Here is a 20,636-nt window from a genome sequence, read left to right on the forward strand (position 1 = left end):
TTTAGGTCGGGGGGGATTTCACATCAGCGGGTTTTTTTCCTTGTTTCACACTCTTACTGTCTGTAATATGAACAGAAATCTGACATGGATCACTAGCGTCTGCAGCTTCAAACAAACATCAGAGTCACTTTCACACCTGACTGAAACCTGACCTGAAGACTTTTATAGTTACAACCAGAAGAAGACGGAAACATGTTCTCATGCAGAGATGATCCCTAATGCCAGTTTTCCTTCTGCATGCATGCATCCATGAGGGGAAAACACACGTGGAACGTGTGCAGAATGTTCTTTTCCATGGTCTGCTTGAACAATGCTCGGACGTCCCTGGAACAGATGTGGTCCTGAATAGAGATGTAACGGTATGACGGTAAACCACGATAAAAAGTGTTGACGATAACAATTACCGCGTTCCTTTCAAATATCATTAATATCACGGTTAATAACACGGTATGAAAACCGTGAGTTTAATCCCTCCCAGCCTTATCCGAGTTCTTCATTTGTCGCGCATGCTCACTGCGCAGCCTACAACGTGCATTTCTTGAAGTTGGAATCATGGCCGAAGGTGTAGATGACTAGCCTAGCAAGCCAGACCCGTACAGCAAAAAGCTGTCTGATAAACGGCTGTCTGTCAAGGTCAACGCCACGCAATAGGATGGCGCAACAACCAATCAGAGCGATGAAGAAGTTTTATGTAGTCAACGCGACAGAATGTACATCGTGGTTTGTAGTCTATGGCCTGAAAAGCTGATTTCTCTTAAGCTATAAACTCTGTAAATATATAACTTTAGCAACATTTGAAACATTTTCACGCTAGAAAGTAGTCGTTTAGACCCCCGAGGTGCTGAAAATCTGACAAAATACCGGCTATTTACAATTTTGTTCCCATGAATTCGGCGCTACTAAAGCTAGCCGCAGGGAGCAATGCACTTCCGGTTTGCCGTTTTGACTGCTCTCGTCCCGTTAACGGAATTAGACCGTTCAAATGCCTTACCGGAGAGTTTTGTCAGCTCTGAGACGAAGATCGGCCCGCCGTCTTCGGTACATCATGCTCGCAATCGACTGGGGATTGCTCTCAGGTGTAAGTTTACTTTATTTCCCTATAAATCTAAAGAGAGCTAGCTAATGGAATGCAATATAACATACCCTACTGCCTGAAAATTGGAGTTTTTTCGGCATCCTGTAGCTGGTCATCCATTAGTGCCAAAAGGGGTGACACCACAACCACCAGCGGGTTGTGGAAACCCATGCGTCGTCCCACCAACGGAGCAAGCTGGTAAATTAAACTTTTACCATACCCGGTGGGCAAAACTCCGAAAACGTCCTTTTTAAAAAAAAAAAAAAAAAAAACTTAAGTGCCGTTATCTGTTCGTTTCGCAAAGAAAACTGTATATCTAAATTTTCTAGAGTCGCTGCCAAAGCCAACTCGAAAGACTGTTCGCTGGGCGTAGCCATTGTTTACCTCTCTCTGGAACTTTTTTTTTTTTTTTACCTCTCTCTGGAACTACACACTGAAACGTCGCACCTCTGTCGTCACTAGGTAGCCCAGCCTCAGACCCCGCTCCTCACGATTTGATTGGCTCGATTAAGTTTTGATTTGGAACCTTGCAAAACGACCACAAGTGACTAGACTAGCCCCGGAGCAAATTCCATTTGCGGCCGCTAGGGGCGTCTAGATTTCTAGTCTAGTAGATGACAGCACTCAGAGTCAGGACATTTATCAGCCCTCTAAGAGGACTAAATCCGAAGTATGGGCATATTTTTGTTTTTATAAGAATGCCGGGGGACAGTTGATAGAAGATGGTTATCCTGTCTGCAGAACATGCAGGGAAAAAGTTTCCGCTAAAGGTGGCAATACGTCAAATCTCCTTGCTCATCTCCGTGATCATCACCCACAACTGTATAGCCAATGCAAGGCAAGTTAACATTAATGCTTCAGCTCAAATGCATAAATAAATGCATGGTGTGGGGACATCAGGTTGAAGCAGAATGCAATGATCCGTCTGTCACTTTTTAATAACGTGTCAATAATCTAAACAGATGCCTACGGCACATGCACATGTTCGTTCAGTGGTGTTAGTGTGGAGCTAATTGGGACACATCTTTAACGTTAGCCTCAGAGCTAGACGGGTGCACATTTGAGTTGCGTTTATCATACAGTTGTAGGCTACAGTTTGTAACTTTCAGACGGAAAAATAATTCAAAATCGCCCAAATTCACCTGTGTTTTGCCCTGTAAGATTGTATTTCACCCCGTTAGCCTGTATTTCGCTCTGGAACACTGTATTTCATTTTAAAATAAACACAACAACATTCGCAGTATGAAACTGTGCAGACTTGCCGCGGCAATACGCGGCCAAAACGCATGATAGCGGAGGACTCCACTCGGGGCAGACCACAGTAATATCAGATTCGGAAATAGTTCAAAAGCCGGTATTGCGTGCTCATGTCAACAAACGTATTTCTGCATCAATTCCCATAACCCCGCGATCCGACACCAGCTGGTCTGACATGCATGCTTATCGGACACTGTTGCACTTTTTTCAGCTTGTGTAGGCCTATCAGTGCTTTCGGAACAGATTGAACACACTTTTAAAAATACCGCGATAATACCGAAAACCGTGATAATTTTGGTCACTATAACCGTGAGGTTAAATTTTCATACCGTTACACCCCTAGTCCTGAAGGCAGCACATGTTGCTGTAAAACCTCAGTGAGGTTTTCTGCATCAATGCTGCCATCACAGAAGTGGAAATGAATCCAAGCCCATCCCATCCCAGAGCCTGGCTGCAGGGACTGGGTGCTGACAGCAGGCTGGATGCTCCTTTGGCTCTTTGCTCCATTTCTTCCAACAAAGATCTGGAACACTGATGGCTCTGACCACAGCACACGTTTCCACCGTGTGACGCTCCATCCCAGACGCCTCCGAGCCCAGAGAAGTGGACGCTCCATCCCAGACGCCTCCGAGCCCAGAGAAGTGGACGCTCCATCCCAGACGCCTCCGAGCCCAGAGAAGTGGACGCTCCATCCCAGACGCCTCCGAGCCCAGAGAAGTGGACGCTCCATCCCAGACGCCTCCGAGCCCAGAGAAGTGGACGCTCCATCCCAGACGCCTCCGAGCCCAGAGAAGTGGACGCTCCATCCCAGACGCCTCCGAGCCCAGAGAAGTGGACGCTCCATCCCAGACGCCTCCGAGCCCAGAGAAGTGGACGCCGCCTCTGGACCAGGCTAACATCAGGCTTCTTCTCTGCACAGTAAAGTCTGTGAATGGAACTCTGGATCGTAGTGCTGGACAAAGGTTTCCCACAGTAATCCCTTGTCCGTGTGCTTCTATCAGCTGTTCATGAATGAGGGTTCCTGATGCAGCGCCGTCTGAGGGGTCAGAGGTCACGGGGGTCCAGCTTAGGCTTGCTCCCTCGTCCTTTACACTGAAACTCCTCCAGATTCCCTGAATGCTTTAATGATATTCTGCTCTGCAGAGGGAGAAATATGCAGATCCCTTCCAATCTTTCTCTAAGGAACATTGTTTTAAACCCATTTGTGGACAAACTGGAGATCCTCTGAGCACCTCTGCTCCTCTCAGACTAGAGTTCTTAACGGGTCGGGTCGGCCCGAAAAACCTGACGGGACCCGCGGGTTCGGGTCGAAAATATAAGCAGATGACTCGGGTCGGGTCGGTCCTCAGGCTTACAACAATATTACTGGGCATGTATTGTTGTAATGTTTTAAATACTTGAACGCAGTTTTTCTAGAGAAGACAATTGCTTTGTATATGGGAGCATCGTCCATCAACTGTTTTGGGCTTTCACATGCGCGAGCATACCGACAACCGGTGAGTGACATGCTGTTTATAAAGTTGTTTTGTAACGTCCCCATGCCAGTAATGTGAGAACCATGCATATGGTTTTGATGGTAAGGCTTATGACTTTATTGTCGGATGGTTTATAAAGTGGTGTGACATTTCTGCAGTGTGCAAGTTGTTGTTTTATGTGGAAGGGTTAGCGCTTGCCCCTTAGCCACCATGTATTTGGTTAGCATGACAGGCTGCGCAAACAGCGCAATCGCTTCACAGGGAGCGCCGATTTGCACCTGTCTGTGTCCTACTGTCAGTATTTGACAACCTCTAGCAATGGAAATGTGCTTCAAATGCCCCGGAGTTCCCCTTTAAACAACTGGACCCGTTCCTGAAGCCAACCTCTGCAGCTTTGAAGGGCACAAACTGCTGGAACCTGAGTGAATGTAGAGAATGATCCAGGTGAGGCACATATCCAGGAGAGAACGCTGCGGCTGCTTCCCACCATGAGGTCACGCTGTCTGGCTGCCAGAACAAACACTGCGCAGTGAATCAGTGCACACACGCTCAAAAGATCAAGTAAAACTAATACTAATTAGCAGTAAGCAGTGATTTAAAATTATTCATGCACGGGCACCCGTGGCCTTTCCTTAATTACACATTACACAAAGCTGTCTGAGCCAATCAGGGGTCAGGATGAGGAGGGGCTGATTCAGCAGCTCCAGAACGCACGCCACCCGGCTGGATGGATGACAACGTGCCCATGGTGGCAATAAATTAATAAGCAGTGCTTTAATTACAATGGCAGGCGTCTAATCATCTGTTTCCTGTTAAATGTTATCTTCATATCTTTATGTTTTCAGCGTGTCTGGATTTATTTCAGAGCAGAAACCGTCCGACTCCACGTCTTTCACTCCTGCAGCGCTGCTGCTCAATGTTTCATCGGGGTGGCCTCTTTAGTTTGGGGATGAATTAAAGATGAAAGATGAGCCCAGTTAACACAAAAACAGCAGAAAGTCCCTTTGAACCCAACTCCTGCCTCAGTTTGAGCTGTTGACTCTGCTCCACAACGCTTTCAGCTGCCGTTTTAGCCCATTTGTTCACCTGACTGACAGAAACACAGCTGGAAAAAGTGGAGCAAAAGAACATTTTTTATTCAGAAACTTTGTCTGGTTTAGGTTTGGAAGCTGGTGCGGTGATAAACTCCAACACTTTACTGTGAATAAAACATCCAGAGCCGGAGAGATGAGACGTTTGTGTCCTAAACTGACTGCTGCAACGTTTTCACCCCCCCTCCCTCTAGATCTAGATTAGTCTAGATTTAACCGGTCTAACTATTGTATTTTTTAATTGGAACTGGTCTAAGACTCGATATGTTAAAAAAATAACAGTAAAATGACATTTTCTGCATTTAAAACTGGTTGAATTAGGGTTTCATGAGTCATAAATTATGTTTAAAGGGGTCTAGAGCCTGTGTGGGATAGTCAAGTGTAGATTTCACTGGTATAAATATTGTATTTTTAATTAGAACTGGTCTTTCTTTAGCATTTGAACATGTAGACATAAAGTGGAGTTCAGATAATAAAGTCCAGACCTCAGGCTTCTCGGTCAAACCTGCTCTGTAGATCTGGAAGAATATGTGAAACTGTTTTTTTTACGTTTTCACAAACATCAGGACATGATGTGAGCTCAGGTGGAAGTTGGCGGGCGGCTGGTGGAGAAGAGCTACCACACCTCCACCCACCCTGCAGACATGATGGAGTTCTGCTGTTTTAGTGGGAATGTTGCTCCATCCTCAGCGAGCGCAGCTCTGCATTATGTAGCTTGTTATGTCCTGCAGAGCATGAAAAGATGATGATGGCCATGATGATGCTGACGACTGCAGCCCAACGTTTGTGTTGTGAACGCTGACATCAGCAGGAAGCCTTCAGAACAATAATCACCACTTATTCAGACTTCTGCGGCTCTAAAACGAGGAAAAGTCGGCCTCCAGCTGCGCCAAAGTCACCTGATCGGGTGCAGGGGGCTCCGGTCGGGGAAGCTCTGATCAAACTACGCATCAACTCTGAAGCCGAGGGAGAAGAAATTCAGCTTCATGGAGGTTTGGAGGAGCAGCTGCAGGAATCCCAACATGATGAAAATCCAATGCAACAGTGTCGGGTGGAGGCGGCGCGGCTGCACGCCGAGCGCTCGCTCAGCTGACAGACGGAGGTGAAGTGGGTTACAGGAGCAGCAGGCGGCAGCAGCCCGTCCACACACGCCTCTTTATCTGATCAAAGAGTCGGTCGCAACGAACCCAACGACCTCACTTCCTGTTCAGGGGGTCAGAGTCCGTTCTGAAGGTCAGGCTGCATGCAGACGGGCTGTTAGCACAACATTTCACACTTTATGGTGGTCTCACATCATCCAAGCAACTCATTTAAGGGGGCAAACGCTGGCGAAATCCCCTTTTTTTTATCTTGTTTTGTTCATCCTGGATAACAGACAGAGTCTGTGGCTGTGTTTGAAACCGCCTACTTCTCCTACTACTCATACTAACTTTAACTTTTTTTAAGTTCCCGGATGCATACTAGATTCGCCGAAATGTTGGGTATGCATCATGAGGTTACTACTCATACTTAAACTACCCAAGATGCAACGTAACTTGACGTCGCCGATCGTCATTTCATGTCAAAACGGCAGTTTCAAGCTAGCTACAACGAGCGTAGGTTCATTTTGTGAAAATAATCGGAAGTGCGTTGCTCACTGCGGCTAGCTTTAGTAGCGGCGAATTCGTTGGAACAAAATTGTAAATAGCCGGTATTTTGTCAGATTTTCAACACGTTGGGGATCTAAACGACTACTTTCTCGCCTGAAAATGTTTCAAATGTTGATAAAGTTTACAGAGTTTAGAGCATAAGCGAAATCAGCTTCAGGCCGGCTGATTTCGGCTCGGGCAGGAGCAAAGTGCACTGTGTGTAAACGCTCTGCATACTGTCTGATCGATGAGTATGCCGTTTGCAAGTATGTAGTATGTAGTAGGCGGTTTCGAACACAGCCTGTGTCAACTCGTACGTGTGCGACAGGAACGTTCCTGTGAAACCAGGTAATGTAAGGAGAAAGTAAACCTTCTGAGCCTTTTACACTGAGCAGCTGTGTGTGAAGATATTCTGACAAAATGCTTCAGATCAATAGTTTTAGGGCCTAACCAGCTGTGAAACTGTGGGTTCATCCGGAGTCTTTTTGAGAAAAATTCACCCTTTTCAGGAGGTACGGAGGCCCAACTGCACCAAAATGAACCCCAAACAGAGATCCAGCTCTCAGCTCTGAATGGAAACATAGAGAACCTGTTAGTTTTACAGCCACGTGACATTGTTATCACATGGTACACAGCATCCACCAATCAGCAGCAATCCATTCGTAAAAAGTCAAAATCAGCTCAATGTCAGTGCAAATTAACCCTAAACTCACTCACTGTTGAATCATTGATTTTCTGTCAGTTCATCTGACTTTTATTCTCAGCAAAGACCAGATATAAATGTTGAGATTTTCACAGATTATTCACCTGAAACTCAGGAGCTGTCGAAGTAAAGCAGAGATATTTCATATCCAATGTGAACGATGAGAGAAAGCTGAATCACTCATTTCCCATCAGCAGACCACAGGATGCTGGATGTTTCCATCAGCGGGACTTTAACTCGGCGTTACATAAGTCGTGACCTGCAGGGTTACTGTCGGAGCGGCCGTTTAATCCCATCAGCTAATCCTTCAACATAACCAACCAGCACGACGGAGCATTTACATCAACTCAAGAGGAAACCAAGACGGGAATCAGAGCAACGAGATGACGACATTTAGTTTTCATCTCCGGACCAACCGGAGCCGACCCTGCTCTCTGACTGACAGATAAGGCAAACCGGAACTCAACTTTAATCTCTTGTGCATGAGCGCAGCAGCGCATACGGGCTGAGGAATGTGCTTCAGAAAGACGTTACCGATGGACGGCTGGGACCAGTGGAACCTTTCTGACCCCCCCCACCCTCAGATTAAGAACCGACTCGGACCCACGGACGGTTTGTGGAGAAGCTCTGCGAGGACAACTGGGACACGGAGCAGAGGAAGGAGATAGAAGTGCTGCTGAGCTGAGGAGGAAGTTCATTAAGAGAGGCCTGGGAATGAGGGCGAGCCGAGAGACAGGAAATCAATGAGTCCTGCAGCTCGCTGCGCCGCTCAACCGGGCCCAAACACTTCCTGTGTGCACAGAAACCGTTCCCTCAATAAAGGTTATTCAAAGCAATGCTTACGGCTGGAACTGACCCCAAGTTTACAGCAGCACTGCTGTCCAGAACCGGGCAGGAGCAAGAAAATCCACCAGAGCACAACATGAAACTGCTCACTAACTGCAGACCGGACCAGCACCAACGGACCAGCACCAACGGACCAGCACCAAAGAACCTCTAAATCAGGCGGTAATATCGAGACCGGACCAGCACCAAAGAACCAGCACCAAAGAACCTCGAAATCGGGCGGTACCCAGCCAACCACATTCAGAAACACTAGATCCTGTTTTAATCTCGTTTCCAGTCACAGAAACACATTTTCCCCTAAAGAAGCAGAACTTTCTCTACTATCACACTTGATAATATTATCAGGGGCATCAAGGAGGGGCTGGGGCTTTTAATCAGAGGATGACCTCCCCTGTGACGGGCCAGGGGGTAAAGTAGATTCACCCCGACGCCAAACTCCACTAATCCCAGTAAGTAAGGAAACTCCGCTTCCAGCTGTCTTACAGAGGCAAAATTGATCAATCTCGTCTGGTTTTTGTCCACAAGCTGTTGCCGTCAGTTTCAGAGCCTTCATGTAACACGTTAAAATAGATAAAAGTTTGCTTCTGTAAAGAAAAGCGAGCCGTGTGCATTCCTGTAGCATCCTAACCGAATCAGGAGTTCCCATCAACGCTGATCGGAGCCAGAGCCGATAAGTACCAGTGACTACAGCAGAGTCATCCGACTCAGGACTGAATACTGATTAAACACGCTCAAATTATCAGGTTATTTAACCACTGTGAAAAGGCCGAGCTCGGAACTCAGCATTTTAACTACTTTAACTTGTCTTTGGAACAACTTGCGTACATTTGATCATCTTAACACAAGCTGGATGTGCTTTCAGTGTTGCAGTGATCAGCTGTCTCTCTGTAGCTTGAATTCCCTTTAAAAAGTGTGAGCTTTTATGACTTCACACTGCTTTGTTGTGTTGGGTTGAGTCTCAAGAGCATAAATCAGTCCAAAAAACAAGATTTCTCTCAATTAAATGCCCGTTATTATGAAAGTGGGTTGTTCTTCGGGTTCTAATCAAACATGTTGCAGCTGTGTGTCCTCCTGCATCGTGATGAACATAGAAAGGTGTTGCCTCAGGCCATCATTGTGTTGGATTTACAGAGAATAAAATGGAACTTTTGACCCGTTCAGCAGCTTGCTTCTGGATGATATTTAATAGTTTTCCACCAACAGTGAAAACACATTAATGTCCATGAAACTGCAACAATTATCTTCAGGCTGGTGTGAAATTGAGCGATGACACAGACTCGTGCTGAGAACACCACAAAGGGAAGGAGACGGCTCGCCTCGGCAAACAAACACCGAAGCAAAAGAGGCACTTTGTCTCCGTCACACAAACAAACCTCCGCTCACAACTGAATTATTACAAAGATTTCCACGGCGCCCTGAGGAGGACAGTCCGAGCCACAGGACCGTGTTGTTCCCTGAAGGAAGAATGAGACTGGCTGATGGAGCTGACGGAGGTTTCCACCTGCAACACGCAAAACTGCAGAACCGAAAAACCTCTCAGACACACGGGTGGAGTCATCTACAACCGAAAAACCTCTCAGACACAAGGGTGGAGTCATCTACAACCGAAACCCTCTCAGACACACGGGTGGAGTCATCCACAACCGAAAAACCTCTCAGACACACGGGTGGAGTCATCTACAACCCGAAAACCTCTCACACACAAGGGTGGAGTCATCTACAACCGAAAACCTCTCGGACACACGGGTGGAGTCATCTACAACCGAAAACCTCTCGGACACACGGGTGGAGTCATCTACAACCGAAAACCTCTCGGACACACGGGTGGAGTCATCTACAACCGAAAACCTCTCAGACACACGGGTGGAGTCATCTACAACCGAAAACCTCTCGGACACACGGGTGGAGTCATCTACAACCGAAAACCTCTCGGACACACGGGTGGAGTCATCTACAACCCGAAAACCTCTCGGACACACGGGTGGAGTCATCTACAACCCGAAAACCTCTCAGACACACGGGTGGAGTCATCTACAACCGAAAACCTCTCGGACACACGGGTGGAGTCATCTACAACCGAAAACCTCTCAGACACAAGGGTGGAGTCATCTACAACCGAAAACCTCTCGGACACAAGGGTGGAGTCATCTACAACCGAAAACCTCTCAGACACACGGGTGGAGTCATCTACAACCGAAAACCTCTCAGAGGAAGTATGCAACGTAACTGAAGATACTTACAGAAATTCATTTCAACAAAAACTATTTCAAATCTGTCGGAAAGAGGATACGTAATGATTTAAGGCAGAAATAAGACAATATTTACACTTAGAAGCTGTAAGTTTAAAAGAAAGATTCACTAAAAGGTGAGAAAATGTTTGAAAAGCAAAGTAAATGTTTCAAATTACAGTGGGATTAATAAAAGAAGCCATGTTTAATGGCATATAATATCAATATTGTGTAATAATAACGATAATAATAACAGATACACAGAACATCATGGGTGTTCCCATCTGATCACAAGTGTCAGATCAGGTCAGTTCGTTATTGATCTGAACGTCAGCTGTGTGGACATATGAACCTGAGATGAACCCAAGCCTTTAACACTGGAGGATCCTCAGTCTCAGTAATAATCCCGCTCAGCTGTGTCCACGCCTTCATCACATCAGCTTTTTACCTCATACGCATGCTTCTCCACAGGTTTGGGGTATTTTAACATGTCAGATATCCCGTCCGCACCCGATGAACACATTATGCTGCGGTCTTTAGCCTCGCTGCTAACCCTACAGACGTCTCTGTTTGCTTCAGAGACGTCTGTAGGGTTTTGCATCATGTATTATTTCAAAGAAGTGCACGGCAGAGCTACTGAGGTGTAGAGCACATTTTAATGCCTTTAATGTGCTGAGGAGTGTGAGCTGCATCAAAGTGTGAGACTGAAACCAAAAAAAGAAAGAAAGTGAGCTCCATGAATCAGGTGTGATGGCGCTGATATAAAACGAGTCTTTGGCGCCGCCCACCAGAACAAAGTGAAGCACAGAAAGCGTTTCCTCCTGCGGAGAGAACAGACTCCTCACTTTAACCACACAGCTCCCAACATTTCCTTCTGAGTGTACCTGCAGCTGTTCCAGCATCTGAGGGAGAGCTAACGTGGCAGTGGCCCAGATTACAACGTGCTCATGTGCTGCGTCCAGGAGTCCAGCGGCTGCTGCGCCCCCCCCCCCACGTGCCCCCCACCACCACCCCCTGCACATGGGAAATGTCAGCACATGCCCACAGACTGCAGCAGATCTCATTTAAAAAGCCAGGATGTGTGAGCTGTGCAGCACTTTTCTGCTGCGTCTCCATCCATACGGCCGGCGTGCGCAGAAACATGACGGACGGACGGCGGCGGCCGTCAGCACGGCTTAATCCATCGCAGCCTCTCTGCCCCCGCCGCCTGCCAGCTCAGCTACATCAGCACTTTAGTGCAACTCTCTGGAAATCAGCGTTTGCCGTCGGGTAAGGAGGAGCAGCTGCACAGACCGGCCGCAGCTGCAGGACAACACCAGCCAGGCCCAGTTCGAAGGCCGCGAGCCGTCCGAAGGCCCAGTTCGAAGGCCGCGAGCCGTCCACCAATATTTATTTTTTATTGATTTACTATAACGTTTCTCATTGTAAATGGATTTTATTTACAGTGTACTTAACTTTGTGTTTATTTACCTCTTTATACGTTTATGTTCATCTTTCTTCTCCGATATCGTCTCATTGTTATTTTCATATAAACAGAATCCACATTAGTTCGGATTATTAGTCATGTTTTCTACATTTACTTCTTTTCATTTAGTGCATCATTTTTACTTGTTTTTATGCATCCATGTTTCTTTCTTTTCATGCTTTTATGCATTTTCCTCCTCTTCTACCCCCCTCATTCTCAAATGGTTGTGGTTCTAATTTTCTACCCTCTGACATCACAACCAGGGCTACATTTCTCATATGAGACATAGTCCTGCATCTGATCTCTGACATGTTCTGAATTAAAAACCTGTGTAATCATTGAAAAACACCAGACTGCTCCTTTAAAGCTTCAGCTGGGGGGGTAACAGCCGACGTCCCAGACACACTGAATGGGTGGTAAAAAGTGAGGCTGGAGGCAGACCTCCCTGAGGAGGAGTCATCGCCGGGTTTCCTGCCGTGTTGCTCTTAATTAAAGCAGAGCTGATTAAAACCAGTCTGCATGTAAAGAAGAGAAAATGAGGGGGGGGGGGGGGGGGGGCAGATCTCTACTCCTCTGAGAATGATGGCATGATGATGAGGAAACAAGAGCTCTGATGGGCCAATCAGAGGAGGCCAGTTTGAGCTGAAAGGTGGAACGGTTAGATGACACAAGATGACATTTTTCTTGACATCTGAGAGCTCGACAGTCCAATTTTCTTCCCGGACAGATAGTAAGTCATCCTGTTCCCTCAGCTGCTGTTTCAGGCCCAGAACCCAACTGTTGAAAAGCTCCAAACTGAGCAGGAAAGCCTCACATAGGAGGAGCCGAAGACACTGAGACTTCTGATTGGAGGATGGAGCTGTCAATCATTCAGGAAAACACAAGGAGAACCAACGAGCGTCTGGTTGTGTCCCTGCTCAGAGTGACGGGACTGCAGCGTATCCCAGCATGCACTGGGGCGACCGGCCAGGTGTCCAGTTCATCGCAGAGCGATCACAGACTGGTGCGAGCCGATGGGGCGTGTTGTCAGCTGCTTTCTGATCATCTTTGCTTTAAATAAACTGAAGAAGAAGAAGTTTAGCCCGATAATGTGAGTGGCTGCAGAGCTGCCACAGAACGGATCATTACAGCTTCTTCACTGTTCTCACAGACAAAGTGCAGGTTGTTCATGGATGGGCTCGGATTAGTCCCACAGAAAGCAGGAGTCCGTAATGAGCCGTCCTGGGATTCACGCGGTTCTGTTTCCGTTCGCCGAGGACAGACAGCTGTTTGATGTACGGATGGCGGCGTGCGGCTTACGCAGCATGGGTTGACCTCTGACCCCCGCTGAGTGATGCGTACCACATTAAAACTAAAATGAACACCTCTGGGTTTGTTGAAGACCTGAGAGCAGAGCTTTAATCAGCAATCAGAGGCTGCTGCAGCCCGACTGATCCTCACTGAGGTCTGAGCAGGTGCATGAGGAAAGAAAACGGCCTTCAGTTCAGTTTCTGCTCCGTACATGTGTTACACACGCCTGAATAAATCAGTGTAATCCAATTATTTCACAGTGAACAGTATTCTAAACAACAAGAGGTGGAGAATAAGCAGAGAAAGTGGGTTAAAGCAGCTCATATTCACACTGCCGGTTCACTCAGGAGCGGCAATTTGACTTTATAGTGATGAAGTGGAATCTGAGCCGACTTGATTTTATGAGGCCATTTCCAAACTATCTGGAGTCCATCGTTCTACAGAGAGAAAGATTATTCACAAGTGGGAAACATTCAGGACAGCTGTCAATCTGCCCAGGAGTGGACGTCCCAGCAAGGTCACCCCAAGGTCAGAAACCCAAGAGCTACATCTCAGACTCTGCAGGCCTCAGTTAGCATGTTAAAGGTTAAAGGTCACCCCAAGGTCAGAAACCCAAGAGCTACATCTCAGACTCTGCAGGCCTCAGTTAGCATGTTAAAGGTTAAAGCTGCCGTCGGCAGGTTTTCAAAATTCCGAGTCTTAAGTCGGAAAATTCGAACTGATACAACTTTCAGGTTCCTCCCCCTCTGTGGACGAGGTTGTGCACGTGAGTTCACACCAGTGTGCGCGCACACAAGCTGGGGCAGACTCACGCTCAGCATGGAAGACGTGGTTGGTGACTGTTCTGCTCAGATAATAGATAAATAATAAACCTAACGTGATTGGTTAAAAACAGCCGGGAACGCTCCATTTTTGCAAACACGATTACAGGCTTCAGAGGGAGCTACAGAATTCGGGATTTTTCCTAAACAGCCTATTTAATATTCTACTTCCAGAATCCCATGACAGTTCAAGCTAATAAAACTAAAAAAAAAAAGTTGCCGACGGCAGCTTTAAAGGTCACCCCAAGGTCAGAAAGCCAAGAGCTACATCTCAGACTCTGCAGGCCTCAGTTAGCATGTTAAAGGTTAAAGGTCACCCCAAGGTCAGAGAAACTTTGTGGTGGGACCTTCAGAGAGCTGTGCAGAAACCAAAGCTGCAGACCTCAATTAGCTGAAGCAGCTGGAGAGAAGAGTGGGCCGAGATTCCTCCTCAACCATGAGAGAGACTGATGACGTCCCACAGCAAACCATTACTTCAGCTTCCTGCTGCTACAGGCTGCTGGATCAGGGGTTCACTAATATCTGTACACCATGAGCACAGATTCTGAAGTTTATCCTTTTCTTCTGGAATATTTACATCTGTACGAGTAACTTGGAGATTCATCGCTGTAAATAACTGAAGTGAAAGCTCAGAGTAGGTCTGAATAAGTCACACAAGCCAGAACAGAGCAGGACGCAGCATCATGCATCATTAAAACACTTCCTAAATAAGGTCAGGATCACTTTACGTAAAGCAGGCAGCGTGAGAGAGAGAGTAACCTCCTTTCTGCCGTGGCTGCCGTCTCAAAGCAGCTGGAAGAAAGTAAGTGAAGCAGCTGAGAGTCCAACATGAGCGGAGCCAAAACCAGTTCCTGATACATGAGATTTGCTCTTCAGGCCGAGTTAAAGTCTGCTTCTTTCTCACGGTTTACCCACTTCTTACTCAACTCTTCGCTCCATCTAACCCTCCAGCAACAGCACGTCCCCTCTGTGTGGAAGCGTAAGCAATCAGGACACACGACATTAGTCATGACCTTTAAACACGCCTCAGTCCTGCTTATCCAACCATCCAGAAACGCCACAGCTCTCATTAAAACATTTACTTTAAATTAAGAAGAGGCGCTGCCTCTTCATCGTCTGTCTCTGTGAAACTTCAAAAAGCTTAATGACGTTTACACAGCCAGCCTAAGAAGCAGGCGTATCCATGGTTACAGATGCTGCTTCTGAAAGGCTTTAAGTGGAGGAGCTGCTTGTTTTAACTTCTGCAGAACAGAAACTCTCTGCTCCACCAACGTGTGAATCAAACAGTCCACTCAGAGATAAATCCACACATTCACCTTGATCTGAGGAGGGCGAAGTCGCCCAAAAGCGCTCACCTCCACCTGACGGAGGCCGTGAAACCCGGTGACGCAACAGAGAGCAAGTGGAGCAGAAAGAGGGAGAATCAATGGAGCTATTCATCAAGGCAGAAGGTGGTGGGTTTAGATTCAGACGGACGACAGGGGGCTTAAAACTGATGTCACACACGTGAACGCAGCTCATCTATTCTGTGCTCCCATAGTTAATCTATTCGCATTTTTCTAATCATTCTTCATTTGCATTTCCATCCATCAGAGCAGCCGATAAACAGGATGCACCTCGAGTTCAACACCAAACCGTCACCGAGTTTTTACCCACATTTGGTTCCTCTCGGGAAGAAAACTCCCATCTGCAACTCGGCAAAATTAAACCCGATCTCAGTTACCAGAGCTAATATTTGCTCAGAGAAACTCAAGGTCAAGCAGACGAATGTCTGTCACCCTTTTCTTCCGTTTAGGACGACCAGAAGCATTCAAGAAATGATTATTTCTACATTTCCAACAGCTCACGGTTGAATCATAGAAAAATGACCAAAAACTGTCACAAGACGAACATCAGCAGGAGAGGAAAACTAACCGATTCAGGTGCAACGTGTTGGAGGATACGAGCAGCTCAGAGGGCAGCGTGTGAGGAGGTTTCATGTGGAGGATTTTACAGACACCACCCGGACACCACTGATTTAATGCTGAATGCTTTGAGCCGTTTGTTTCTGCTCAACACATTATATACATGCCACCACATACATTTTTTAGCTAACATTAGCTAAAATACAACAGATGGGAGTGGATTAAATCCAATTTAAATCCCGTCTGGATACTTGTTACTCATGATCTATAGCAGGGATGGAAGAAATGACCAAGAAAAGCTCACACTTTAAGACATGACTGGCAGTACTGGGGGTGTTTCTGCGCTGCAGCAGGTTGCCCTGGCTGTCAGACGCCCCTCCCTCAGTGCAGTGCAACTGATTCACAGACTGGAGAAAGCTACTTTCTTCTGTCAGGGAACGCTGACCTGCACGCATCTCTCTGGGCTTCCACACTGATTGGGATGAAGTTAGCATTAGCTGTGGCTAAATCTGGGCATACGGTCGGTGGATATGGAGTGCAAGAAATTTAGCAGCTAATACAACCAATTTCAGGAAAAAGTTGGTCAAATAAAAGTCAGCACAAATATCTCGACTGCCACTGTGCACCACCTTGCTGGCATCCATCACCTGTTCGTCTACAGCTGAGCAGCAGCATGAGACTACCATGTTTCTGAGAAGCTGGACGTACTTTACAGAGCTTAAGTAGAACAGTGCAAACATGCATCACCTGCTTTATGATCATTAACCATTTCCTAAAGATAGTTCAATGGTTATTCAACACTATACTTCCCGTTTCATTTCACATGTTTGCTATGAAGAACCTGATGGACAATCCAAGCCTGTTTGATTAAATAAACCATACATATATGGTATCATCAAAAGATCAGCGGTTGATATATTCTCTAAAGTGAAGTTTGTTTGGCCTGAAGGTCAGCTGCTGGCTGAGGTGGAGTTGGTTAAACTCTAATCTCCACCCACAGACATCACCACCAATGGCGACAAAGAACGTTGAAATTAGGCGTTAACGCAGGAACCAGACACCATGATCACCTCCTGAGAAACCCAAGCTCGCTTTATCAAAGGTGGACGTTAGGAAATGTAATGATCTCAAGTGGAGAAAGAAAGAGATGAAATAACTTCTGAAGCCACTCAGTTCCTGATTAAATTCAATTAATTGTGACCTCAAGAGTCATGTGACACCTAAATATTCACAGCCCTACCACCTAAAATGTCCCTTTACATTCAGACTATTTATACGTTAGATCCAAGATATGTTGATGTATTCTAAATATAATAGTATTATTCTTATGCATGTAGTACTACATCACCCAGCTCTGCTAATATATATATATATATATATATTTGATAGCAAAAATTACAATTTAAATCAACAGAATCCAATAACAGGAGCATCACTTCATTTAATTTCTGTAAAAAACAACAATTCAGGAGCATCCACATGATGAAGGGACGCCCTCTTTTACAGCTGTGCACACACCTGCATCCATAAGGTGTAAACAAAAAGCTGAGATAATGCAGCTGTGTCACAGTTCATGTTCAGGGGATGTGAAGCAAAGCCGTCTCAGTTAAATATCCCAGCGGAGGAGTCGAGGATACACAAAATGGGAAGAAATGTGGGGGTTTGGAGGCGTCACACAGAAAGAATTGGAGTTGTTTTCAGTCCTATTAAACTAAAATACTCAAAGAAAACCAACTTTTTCTTTGGTCGACTCCAGTATTATTAAGTGTGCTCCACTGCACCATAGACACGTTGGAGTTCTCTCTGCTCCTCATCATGACTGAGCTGTTTTAATAAAAAATGTGACACCCAGAAGCTGCTCGAGCTCAGAGAGTCGAAGCTGAAAATTGAAAAGGAAAACAGCAGCTCATGTATGTGAGATCAGTAGAAGTGTGTAGTGATTACAGACGTGGCCGAGCAGTCAGTGCTGACTGGGCTTTCTGCCTTTCTTCCACCCCTCCCCCCTCCATCCAAACCAAAAACAGCATCAAAGCAATCAAAATGGTAATGTTAGGCATGAATGGGGCCCATCCCCCCTCCTCCACCTCCTGCATTAAACTCTGCAGACTTTTTTCCTCTCCATGTTGTAGAAGGGGGAACTAACCACCCCCCTTTTCTCACTCAAAATGGAAGCTTCCACTACCAAACTGAGAGAAGAAGAAGAAGAAAATACAAACAACAGGGATTCAGTTTTAACATCAGCATCCTGGTTTAAAGAAAGAAAGAAAACTGGGTTATCTGTTAGGAGCTGCCGATGGGTTGGCTTTCTAGGCAAGTTTCACACAACAAATCAAAGCTAACAGCTTAAAGCTGCATTCCACAAGAAAGGCGATCGATTAAAGTCAAGAAGAAGAAAAACAGGAAGCTAAATATTCAGATAAACGCCATAAAAAAAATGGGTGGATGCGTGAACACGGGCTTGAATTCCGCTTGGTAATGTGTGGAAGTTGCTGGGACAGCCGGAGGAGCTGGCCGCGGTGCTGAACACCGCCGCTCAGCCTCCTCCGGCATCCGCCCAGCCTCTGCCTTCCCCCGGCTACACTCTCACCACCGAGCCGCCCCAAAGTTAGCGTAGGACACCGTTTGGTAGCCATGAAAAAAAAAGTGAAAGCGTAATTATGAGCGAATCAGATGCTTCCATCTGATCACGTGGCCGAGAAGAAATAATACCAGGAGACTAAGTGGAAAGTAACAAAACCGGGTTGTGTAATGGTTGTAGAAAAAAGGGGCTAAAAAAGGCAACTTTGAACCGGTTCAGTCGGTGAAACTACAGCCAACATGTTCCCGAAAAGTGCGAGCAGGATAGTTAGCCTTGCTGTTCCTTTATTAGCCACTATCCCCACTCTCCAGAAACATGTCGACCCACTCAAAATGGACGCTAACATTTTTCAACATTACACAACTTTGAGCGATGTGATGAGAACCGGCTCTTCCCCGCAGAGCACGACGAGCACGGGGCCCACTTACGGACAGCCGTGCCCGGAGGAAAGCGTCCACAATGGGCTCAGAAACGACAAAAAACAGCCCCCCAAAGCCTGCCGGGAAGAACATGTGTCCCTCAGCAGCTGTCTCCCATCACACAATTAAACGACCTGGTTCTTGTTTTATTGGACACAACAATGAAAGTTGCCCACAGTGAAGTCACGGCGGGGCTAATTAAAACGCAGCCGGGCTCTGGTCGGTGGGAGCTGCTGGCGTTAACCGACAAAACCGGAGCAGATTTATGCTGATAAAGTTTCTGCTCACTCCCCAACCCTCCTGCCCGGCTAGCCAAGAGGCTGCCGGGAAAAATCCACCTTTCCCCGGGCTTCGGCTCAGCAACTAGTTTGGTTAGCGATGGAGGAGCGAATTGGAAAAGTGTCTTAAGTTTAAGGGAGGAACAAAGCGGCGGTGATAGCTCCAGTTTGTAGCACCTCATAAATATTCAGGTCGCGTCCTGATCGCCTCACGGCACCGTCGCATTTTCACTCAAAATTTCTCGGAGAAAAGAGCCTCGACAACGAGCCAAAGTACCGCTAAAAGTGCACTTAATCATCGGACTTGGAAGCGGACGCCGTGGTTCCGGCGGACATTACGACCGACATGTCGCATAGTTCTCCCCCTCGGAGTGTTCACCCCTCATCCCTTCGCATTTCTCCCTCCTGCTCGCACTTGCTCAAACACCAATAAGGGCAGAATAACACGATGTTTCATTTACCTGATGACATTGGATTTCTACTTTCAGCGCCTCTTGAAGGCCTTGTAGTTCCATGTTCCGGTCGAAAAAGCACTTTTCTCCCACTTTCGATGCGGCCGAGACGAAGTTTAAGTGAATTAAAGATTTTTTAAAGCGACAATAACAATTGAAAGAAGAACTACTCAGGCTGCAAAGCAAGTTCTCGCTTCTTTTACAGGCTAGGACTCATCACCCACTTTCCGCCCGTCTCCAAAAGTGCTCCAAACCCGGCAGGAGGGCCTTAGTCCTCGGATGGATGCTCCCCGGGATACAACCGAACGTCGAGGGGTCCCACCGGGAGGCGGGATGGCTTTACTTTCGGTAATTTTAAGTTAAAAATCGAGGACTATATTTTGTCCGAGTCCGCGGCTTGATTTCACTTTGCCTGGGGAAAAGTTGCGCTTCGGCTGTCAATGGTAATTCTGAAGTTCCCGGATGGAGCAGAGCGAGCAGACCCCCCCCCTGACTGGGCATGCGCACTGAGCAGGGCCAGCCACAGAGCACAGTGAGCAGGACTTCTCATTAAAAAGTCGACTTTTTTCACCTGTAGAAACAACAAAGCACAACTGTGAAAATAAATGGATATCATAGAGGTCGGATTAAAACCTACGGAAGAGTATTAGGGCCAGGCATAAGAAAAAATATTTATATTTTGCCTGTCGCGAATAAAGTCGAAATCTTTATTCTCGACATTTTCGACTTTATTCGCGACATCAATCAATCAATCAATCAATTATACTTTATTAATGTTGACTTTAATCTCGACAGGCAAAATATTATTATTTTTCCTTATGCCTGGCCCTAATACTCTTCCGTAAAAACCTTATTCACAACAGTATTAAGGCATATCACCACACTCTTTTGGTGCTTTAAGCTTCCTTCTATCCACCTGAAAATTTAAATAAATTGGATGTGTTAAGAATTACAGGAAATTCGGAGTTGTTTTCAAGAAAAAGCTACGTCAGTTATGTCAAACCAAACCTAAACCATCACTATATCCTAAAGAGAAGAAAACAGTGGGCTAAAGACAAGCAGTCATGGACTGTGGATGGTTGGGTGAAAGTGACATTCCAAGAGTGGTGATTTTGTAGTTTCTACC

The 20,636-nt window shown here is 46.4% G+C and overlaps 1 protein-coding gene across 1 annotated transcript in view; it reads right to left on the bottom strand.

Moving 5' to 3' along the window:
• phf21b (PHD finger protein 21B) overlaps positions 1-19,852 on the bottom strand; it is a 94,405-nt gene extending 74,553 nt beyond the window's left edge. The window contains exon 1 of the mRNA XM_075472330.1: positions 19,520-19,852. Coding sequence (XP_075328445.1) covers positions 19,520-19,573 — 54 coding nt within the window. The 5' untranslated portion in view covers positions 19,574-19,852. The remainder of the gene's footprint in view (positions 1-19,519) is intronic.
• Between the last annotated feature and the right edge of the window lie 784 nt (positions 19,853-20,636).

The sequence above is a fragment of the Odontesthes bonariensis genome, chromosome 8 (genome assembly GCF_027942865.1).
Source record: "Odontesthes bonariensis isolate fOdoBon6 chromosome 8, fOdoBon6.hap1, whole genome shotgun sequence".
Taxonomy (NCBI): Eukaryota; Metazoa; Chordata; class Actinopteri; order Atheriniformes; family Atherinopsidae; genus Odontesthes; species Odontesthes bonariensis.